Source organism: Prionailurus viverrinus, chromosome E3, assembly GCF_022837055.1.
Source record: "Prionailurus viverrinus isolate Anna chromosome E3, UM_Priviv_1.0, whole genome shotgun sequence".
Lineage (NCBI taxonomy): Eukaryota > Metazoa > Chordata > Mammalia > Carnivora > Felidae > Prionailurus > Prionailurus viverrinus.
Genome location: NC_062576.1, coordinates 965,055 through 974,516, shown reverse-complemented (window position 1 = coordinate 974,516; position 9,462 = coordinate 965,055). Strand labels below are relative to the sequence as shown.

Genomic DNA, 9,462 nt, shown 5'->3' with positions numbered 1-9,462 from the left:
CTCTGGGCTGATGGCTCAGAGCCTGGAGCCTGTTTCCGATTCTGTGTCTCCCCCTCTCTCTGCCCCTCCCCCGTTCATGCTCTGTCTCTCTCTGTCCCAAAAATAAATAAACGTTGAAAAAAAAAAATTAAAAAAAAAAAAAAAGAAAAAAAAAAAAAGAAAGTAAATTCAGAGACACCAAAGGGCACAGACAGAACTCTCACTGCAGCTGTCACACAGGCGCCCTCCCCGGAGGCCACCACCCTCACGAGTTTCTTCTGTGCCCTTCCAGAACTAGTTTATGCGCATGAGAGCAAACAGGCTAGCTCTCTCCTCTTATATACGGTTCATTCTATACAGCGTGGTTTAGTCACTACTGCACTTTATACGGGCATGTCTGGGGCTACATGTTTTATCTTGCACCAACTGCCCCTAGAGACATGCCGTGTTTTCATAGAGGCCACAGAAAGGAGATTTTCAAAGCAAGTGAAGCTTGCCTTTGATTGGTGCTGTAGGTAGGGGCAGGCAATCATCTTTGCGTAAAGAACTTTCTGAGCTTCTTAAAGTTTAGAAGTGAAACTTGCGTTTCAGTGAAGATTTCTTAGAGTACAAAAAACACAATAAAATAACATTGATACGCTCTTTCGAAACTAGCTTCTGTTCTTCGAGAGACGTTGTTGGAGGGTGAAAACGGGCGCCCGGCTGGCCCAGTTGGTGGAGCGCACGACTGTCCATCTCGGGTTGTGAGTCTGGGCCCCGCGCTGGATGTGGAGGTTACTCAAAAACAAAAGCCCAAAGAGGAAGATGAAAATAAGCCCCAGAACGAGTGGTAATATTTGCAAGCCGTACGCGACGAAGCTCTCGTATCCACAATATCTCATATTCAATATGAAGACCTCATTTTGGAAAAATGGGCAAGAGATTTTAAGACATTTCACCAGTGAAGCCATACAGACAGACAAGCACGTGGGAGGGCTCCGCATCATTAGACGTTAGGGAAATGCAGACTGAAGCCATCCCAAAGTCGCCCTCCGTGCCCGTTAGAGTGGCTCCGGTTAAAGACGCTGCCGTGCCACGTGTTGGCAGGACAGTGGTGCTGGTGGGCGGATGAGGTGGTCCCGCCGCTCCGGCTGGATGTTCTCCCCTCCTGGGCGTCCGCCCCAGGGAGATGAGAGGCGTGTCCATTCGACGACGTGCACACAGTGTCCCAAGAGGCCATCTCTGTGACGGCCACCAGGTGTGGTGTAGACACAGGACGGAACACTACTGCTCAGCAACGAAAGGAACGAGCCGCCACCCACCGGCGCTACAACGTGGGTGCATCTTGGTTATGACTCGGGAACGCGGACGAGGAAGGGAAACCAGAAACACTGTGTCCACTTACGTACAGTCCCATGGAGTGCAGACTGCGGGGCAGTGACCACGGCAGATCAGAGTTGCCTGGAGGTGGGCAGAGGGGCGGGAGAGAATGCCTGCGGGTGGCGGGGAGGTTGGCGGTCTGGCCCGCGGTGGTGGTTCTGTGCGTGTATGCGTGTGTCGGGATTTCTCAAAGTGCCCACTTAAGTATGTGCAGTGAATCGTAGGTCAGGCATCCCTCAGTGAAGCAGTAAAAAATAGCAATAAATCAATCAACCGGGTCTACAAACACGTATCAAATATGACCTAGTAATTCTACTCAGAGGTACCCGCCCAAGAGCGATGGCCATGAATCATCTACGCGTACCACAGAGCTCAGAGTGGTTTTATTCATAATGGCCTCAAACCTAAATGCCGATCAACAGGTGAATGGAAAACAGTGGAGTTGGGACAATTGGGTCCACAAAGCCTAAAATATTTACCCTCTGGCCCTTTCCAGAAAGAGGTGCCGATCCCCGAACCAGTGCGTGAATAGATAACCTCAAAAACTATGCTAAGTGAAGCCAGACGCCTAAGACCACCTATCATATGGTCCCACGTATATGAGGCATCCGGAACACACACCACTTTAGACACAGAGCAGCTCGGTGCTTGCTGGGGCTGGGAATGTGGGCAGGGATCGGCTGCACACGGGTTTGGGTGGGTGGGGGCCCTCGCATGATACAGTGCTGAACCAGCCACAGTGGTTGGCACACAGCTCCGTAAATTACATCTCAATAATGCTGTAAACTTTCAGGGACCAGTTTTTTTTTTAATGTTTATTTTTTATTTATTTTGAGAGAGAGAGGGAGAGTGCTAAAAGGGGAGGGGCAGAGAGAGAAAGAGAGACAGAGGATCCCAAGCAGGCTCTACACTGTCAGCACTGAGCCCAATGCGGGGCTTGATCCCACAAACTATGAGATCATGACCGAAATCAAGAGTTGGGACGCTTAACTGGCTGAGACCCCCAGACACCCCTCAGGGACCAAATTCTACGTGTCCCTGCCCTCGGCCACCAGCACAGGGAGGGTAGGGCTCCGTGAAAATTTGAGGAGTTGAGCGAAGAGTGCATAACACTTGCTAAGGACATGTCGGTTTTCAGGCACTTAGATCGTTAACCCCGTCAGCTGAGCTTTTGTGTCTTTCTCTGGACCCACACCTGCTCACGTCACACCGAGTGGTACTGACTCACTGTCCTGCTGCCTCTGCACACTTCCCCTTGAAGATGTGCAGAAACAACGTCCTGCCTCTCCCTGGCGGCCAGCGTGGTTTGGATCCCGCTGCCTCTCCAGGCCCGCTCTCCCTGCCTGTGCCGCACACTCAGGCGCGCCCGCGGAGGGCCCCACGAGCTTGGCGGCCGGCCTCGTGATGCGGTTTGGAGCTCCTGCCACCTGGTGTCCAGAGAGGACACCGCACCGAGCAGTGGGAGAGCCTGGGGCCCGCCACCCAGGTCTCGGGGCGGGGGTCGCCGGGAGATGAGATCTAAGGAAAAAATAAGCGATTTCTAAAAATGTTGATTAACTACTAAAGCACATTAACACAGGCATACAAAATAACTGTAATAAATATTTTTAATTAAATTTTCAAACACCTAAGCATAAATGTTCATATTTGATTGTTAGAAAATACACACAGTATTTTTTTCCCTGGTAACATAAATATTTGGCTTATGGAAATAATATCCATTTAAAATAAAATTTTTTAGGCACTTGGGTGTAGAAAGTGCTAGAGAATAAAACCCCATTTTACTTTACTGCTGCTTATATGAGAGAGCTACCAAAATTACATCTGATAAAACATTGTATTTTCAACACTGTTTGCATAATGACCTAAGAAAAAAATATCATGACCGAATGTATCCACTAACACTCCGAGTTCCAGGATATTTTACACGGAAAACTGTAACTGATAAAGATTTCAAATTCCTTTTAGACTGTTCACTGTGATGCTAAGTTTTAGTAGACACAACACAAAGAAAGAACAAAATTTCTTTTTAATAACTTTTGCTTGAAAGAAAAATAGTCAAGAACTTTCTCGGTGAGGCGGGCATTTACGCAAGACAGAGATACTGACCCACGAGCGTAGCAGGTGCACGTAGCTTTGAAACAAACAGGATGCTTTGGCTGCCAGGGTGAGCAGGTGCCATCTCGTTCTACTTTCAAATTACCCGCAGATTTTGGGGAGATCTGTCAACGGACTGTAATAAATGAGACATGACAGTACAGAAGCCGCTCAGCAAATGTTACTTCAGAAACTGCCGGGCCTGAGAAGCGTCTTGGGAGAATCTTGCACACCACACGTTTCCTGCAATACTCTTGCTATCAAAGTCTTGCCTGTGAGTGTCCTAGGTCGTTGACACAAAGGTGCCGTGTTGCGAGGTGGAGAGGCCCCGGCCCCGGCCCAGGGGAGGACGGGAGCTCGGGGCTCGCTCCGCGCTGGCTGCTGCTCACTGGGCGGGCGGCTGGGCCTGCAGGTGCTGTAGCAGCTGCTGGCAGAGGGCAGGAGAGCGGTGCTTGTGGATGACAGCCTCTGTCTCTCTAGCCAGGAGCTCAGGGAACAGGACACTGCCTGCTTTGAGGACCTCTGTAAAACAGCAAAACACCATTAACACGCCAGAAATAAACACGAAACCAATTCCTGTTTATGAAAAGGGACTGAGCGGCCACACGCTACCTAATGACAAAGGGTCAGATCTCCACGTGACCAACGAGCCTGTGCACGTACGCGCCTAATAGCAGAGCGCCAAACCACGTGAGGCAGGTCAATCCACACTGTGTCCAGAGACCTCCACACTCTCTGTCAGAGATGGACAGACCCGGCCAGCAGAGAACCAGCGAGGACGCGGCTTAACAACGGCACCACCCATCACTGGCTACGACGGATATGTGCCGACGACTCTGTCCAACGGCATCCGAATACAAGTCCTTCTCAAGCTCTTGTGGCACATTCACCAGGACAGACCACGTTCCGGGCCATGAGAAACACCGCAACAAATTAAAAAAACACCAGTCCTACGATGTCTGCTCTCAGAACACAATAGAGTTACAACACCAGAAATCAATGAAAGAGACGTAAGCTGGAAAAATCCCCAAACACGTGGAGATGAAACAACACGTTTCTAAATAGCACAATAGTCAAAGAAGAAATCTCAAAAGAAACGAAAGACTATCTGAACTAAATGAAAATGAAAACACAACTTAACCCAAAATCGTAGGATGTGGCGAAAGCAGTGCCTGGAGGGGACTCACAGCATCGAGTGCCTGCGTGAGGCACGCAGAAAGATCTACAAGTCGATACTCTCCTTTACCACCTTAGGAAACTAGAAAAAGAACGGCAAATCCAAAGTAAGCAGAAGAAAGGAAGTAAGAATTCTAAAAGCAGAAACCAATGAAGAAAATCAACAGAACCAAAAGCTGGCGTCCTCTGACCAAGTCCTGGACCGCAGATGTGATGTGACCCCGACGGGGCGGACGAACCCCTTCCCTGAAAGACACTCACACAGGAACAGACAATCTCCACAGACCTACATGGATCCAAGAAACCATCAATAATTAATAACCTCCCCAAGCAGAAAGCACCAGCCCCAGATGGGTTCACTGGTTCACCAAACTTTCAGGAAGAAATTACACCAACTGCCTACCATCTCTTCCAGAGGATAGAAGCTTCCGAACTCACTCTACGAGGCCAGCATGACCCGGATACAAAACCAGACAAAGACATCACAAGAAAAGGAAGCCACGGATGGTTACCTCTCGTGGACACAGATGCAAAAATCCTCAACAAAACAGTAGCAAATCGAATCCAATAGTGTTTAAAAAGAATGATGCATGAAGCCCAAATGCAAGACGGTTCAATATTCCAAAATCAATTAATGTAATCCATAGCATCAATAGGCTGAAAAAGAAAATCATATGGTCACATAAATAGCATTCTGACAAACGCTGGTACCCGCTCATGGTAAAAATTCTCAGCAAACTAGGAATAGAGGGGCACCTCCTCAACACCATAAAGAAAATCTATAAAAAACCTCAGAGCTAAAGTCATACTTAATGGCGAGAACTCAAAGCTTTTCCACTAAGATCCCAAATTGCCACTCCTTTTCAACATTGTACCGAAGTCCTACTGAGTACAATAAGAAAAAGAAGTAAAAACTAAACCAAAGGTGGTATATAAATGAAAGAAAAAATAAAATAAATGGGACAGCCATTATGTGAATTTCATGTTCAAGGATAGGAAAGCTCAATATTGTCAAGATGTCAGTTCTCCCCAACTTGATCTATAGATTTAAGGCAATCACAATAAAAATGCCAGCAGGCCATTTTTCAGATACTAAGTGAATGTAAAGTCCCAGAAGAGCCAACGCAACACTGAAGGAGAACGAAGTTGGAGAACTGACACATTCTGACTTTAAGAGTTTCTACAAAGCCAGAGTAGCAAAGACAGTGTGGTCCTGTTGAAGGAACAGATAGATTGATGGGCCAGGACAGAGACCCAGACGCAGACCTGGTCACCCAACAGGGCACAGAGGCTCCGTTCCAATAAACGGAACCGGGACGAGTGGGCGTCCACGTGCCGGGGGAAAAAAGAATCTAGACACAGACTTTACGTCCTTCACAAAAGCTGACTCAAGACGGATCACAGACCTAAACGTGAAACTGGGCAAAGAATGAAAAAGTACAGGACTCCTGGAAGAGAACGCAGAAGAGAACCTAGGGGACCCTGGGTGTGGCGATGACTTTTGGACGCAACACCGAAGGTAAGACCCACAGAAGAAATAACTGATGGGCTGGACGTCATTACCTTCAACACTCGTGCTCCACAAAAGGCAGCGTCGAGATACTGAGAAGGCAAAGCCTCGGGCCGGGAGACAGTTCACAGAAGGCACATCTGATAAAGGACTGTTATCCAGATGCACGAAGAACTCCAAACGCTCACCAACGTGAGAACAATCCAAGCAAGAAACGAGCCGAAGACCTAACGACACCCCAGCAGGGAAGAGACACAGAGCGCAGACAGGCACCAGACACGAGGCTCCACGTTGCGTGTCCTCCGGGAAACGTGGAACAAAACAGCAAGGGGACGCCACCACGCGCCTGTCGCAAGGGCCACGGCCCACAACACGTCACGGTGGACGCTGGTGAGGACGCGGAGCAGCAGGAATCCCAGGCCCTGCCAGCGGCAACGCGGAACGGGGCAGCCGCCTTGCAAGACAGGTTGGCGAGACTCGTGACAGGACTAGTACATTCTCACCATGCGACCCTGCAATCGTTCCACTTGCTATCTACCCGAAGGAGCTGAAGCCTTATGTGCACACATGTATTTACAGCAGCTTTGCCCGTAACTGTCCTTCAGCAGCCGGACGGGTGAATAACGGGGGTCCGTCTAGACAGTGGATTATTCAGTGCTGAGAAGAAGTGAGCTGTGAAGCCACGAAAAGACGCGGAAGCACCGTAAATGCGTTAGCAAGTGAACGAGCCGGTCTGGGAAGGCTTCATACTGTAGCACTCTGACTCTGTGACACTCTGGAAAAGGCCCAACTATGGAGACGGTAACAGACCAGTGGCTGTCGGGGTGGGAGGCTTCAGGCAGAGCACACACGGCACTGGGACTATTCTGTGTGGCTCTGGAATGGTGGGCCCGGGTCACACGTCCGTGCGCGGCCGCCTAGAGAGAGCCTCACGGAACCTGGTCTCTGGGTGGTGCTGGCCTGTCAGTGTGGGTCAACAGCCGTGAGGGACAGGTGCACCGCCAGTGGGGAGGGTGATGCATGTGGGGGGCAGCTGGTAAGTGGGAGAGTTCTGTACCTTCCTCTCAATTTAGCTGTGACCCTAAAACCACTCTAAAAAAACACAAAGTTTTAAATAGAAAGTAGTTACAGCATTTACATCCATCGGATGTTGCTGGGTCAGCATACAATGGTCCCAGTGTAGACAAACAGAACTTAAAAATAATCTTGGAGGGGCGCCTGGGTGGCTCAGTCGGTTGAGTGTCTGGATCTTGATTTCAGCCCAGGTCACGGTCTCACGGCGTAGTAGGTTCGAGCCCCGTGTCGGGCTCTGTGCTGGCAGGCAGGGCCTGCCTGAGGCTCTCTCTCTCTCTAGCCCTCCCGAGCTTGCACTCTCTGTCTCAAAATAAATACGCTTAAAAAAAAAAAATCTTGGAGTCATTGGTGGACCACAAAAGTCCTCCAAAATCCCCAAGGGTGATTTGTGTGTGTCATTTTGGCCTTAGAAACAGCTCTTACATTAGTAGATAAACTGGCCCAGAGATATGGTCAACCCTGTCATCACACTGACTGATGCTGATTCATTCAACAAACACCTCCTGCAGGCCCGCTGCGTGCTGGGCTCCGTGGATATGGCAGGCAACAAACGTGTGTCCAGGGACCCTTCGCACTGTAGTCTGAGAGCAGCCTCTGAGAGTCAGGAGGAGGAGGGAAGCCGGGAGCAGCATGCGAGAGTCAGAAGGAAGAGGCAAAGCTGGGAGCACATGAAGAATCAGAAAGAGGGGGGACCAGCACACGAGAGTCAGGAGGAGGAGGAAGGCTTAGAACAGCACGCGAGAGTCAGGAGGAGGGAAGGTTCAGAACAGCTTGCGAGAGTCAGAAGGAGGAGGGAAGGCTGGGAGCAGCACATGAGTCAGAAGGAGGAGGGAAAGCTGGGAACGAGAGTCAGGAGGAGGGAAGCTGGGAGCAGCACGCGAGACTCAGAAGGAAGAGGCAAAGCTGGGAACACATGAGAGTCAGAAGGAGGGGGCACCAGCGCGCAAGAGTCAGAAGGAGGAGGGACCAGCACACGAGAGTCAGGAGGAGGAGGAAGGCTCAGAACAGCTTGTAAGAGTCAGAAGGAGGAGGAAGGCTCAGAACAGCATGCGAGTGTCAGAAGGAAGAAGGAAGCCAGGAACAGCACACGAGAGTCAGAAGGAGGAGGAAAAGCCAGGAGCAGCATGCAAGTGTCAGAAGGAGGAAGGAAGCCGGGAGCAGCACATGAGAGTCAGAAGGAGGAGGGAAAGCTGGGAGCAGCACACGAGAGTCAGAAGGAGGAGAAAGCAGCACATGAGAGTCAGAAGGAGGAGGGAAAGCTGGGAGCAGCACACGAGAGTCAGAAGGAGGAGAAAGCAGTACATGAGAGTCAGAAGGAGGATGAAAGGTGTGAGCAGCACGTGAGTCAGAAGGAGAAGGGACAAGCACACGCGAGTCAGAAGGAAGAGGAAGGCTGGGAGCAGCACACGCGAGTCAGGAGGAGGAAGAAAGCACAGTGTTCCTGGTCACCACTACAATGGGCACGGTGGGGGGCTGGTGGGGGCTGGACTCTGGGTGGGAGGGGAGGTGGCAGGTGCCGTGGGCCGAGCACTGGAGTCATCCAAGCCATCTTGCAGGAGTGCCCTGGCAGATGCAGGCAGGGGTGGACGGAGACAAGCCGACTTAGGAGGTCATTGGACTTGGCTCCGAGGTTTCTGCCGTCAATCACGAGGAGGACGGAACGTTGCTGGTGGTAATGGGGACGTGGTGGGGGAGCAGGGTGGCCAAACGGGGGCAGTGGCCCCGGGGGTGGCCTGAACGTTACAGCTGTTGTGCCCGGCAGACGCTCGTGTCCTCTGAGCACCTGGGTATGTGCGTGTCTAGATTCTGGGGCAGACGTCTGGCCTGGACTTCGGTTTGGGGGACCCCGGCACATGGGTAGCATCTGAAGCCAGGAGAGGAGACAAGGTCACCAAGATGCCATGTGCAGAAAGAAGCAGCGGCCAGAGGGACGCAAGGCAACCCAGGAGCCATGGGGGTGGTGACCAGTGGTCCCGTCGAGTATATGCAGGTGCAGAAGAGTCCCGAGCAGGAGGCTCGGGCAGCAGGACAAGAATGGCTCTTGGGGGGGGGGGGGGGCGGGCGGGGTTAGGGGACACGCGGGACCAGCCGTGGGAGTGGACATGGAGGAACTTTGCCTTGTCAGTGGGACAGAAGCACCGTCATCAGTCAAGAGGTCCCCAGGCGTGAGGTGCTGAGGGGAGGCCGGCAGGGGGAGCCAGTCCTCTGGAGGGGAGGCGGGGAGGGGGGGAGCCGGTCCTCCAGAGGGGAGGCTGGCAGGGGGGAAG

At 51.4% G+C, this 9,462-nt stretch overlaps 1 protein-coding gene across 2 annotated transcripts in view; it reads right to left on the bottom strand.

Annotated features, from left to right (window-relative positions):
- Positions 1-2,927: 2,927 nt before the first annotated feature.
- The window catches only part of DNAAF5 (dynein axonemal assembly factor 5), a 48,462-nt gene continuing 41,927 nt past the window's right edge, over positions 2,928-9,462 (bottom strand). For both annotated transcript variants that reach the window (XM_047838350.1, XM_047838351.1), the window contains one exon: positions 2,928-3,957. In XM_047838350.1, coding sequence (XP_047694306.1) covers positions 3,821-3,957 — 137 coding nt within the window. In that variant the 3' untranslated portion in view covers positions 2,928-3,820. The remainder of the gene's footprint in view (positions 3,958-9,462) is intronic.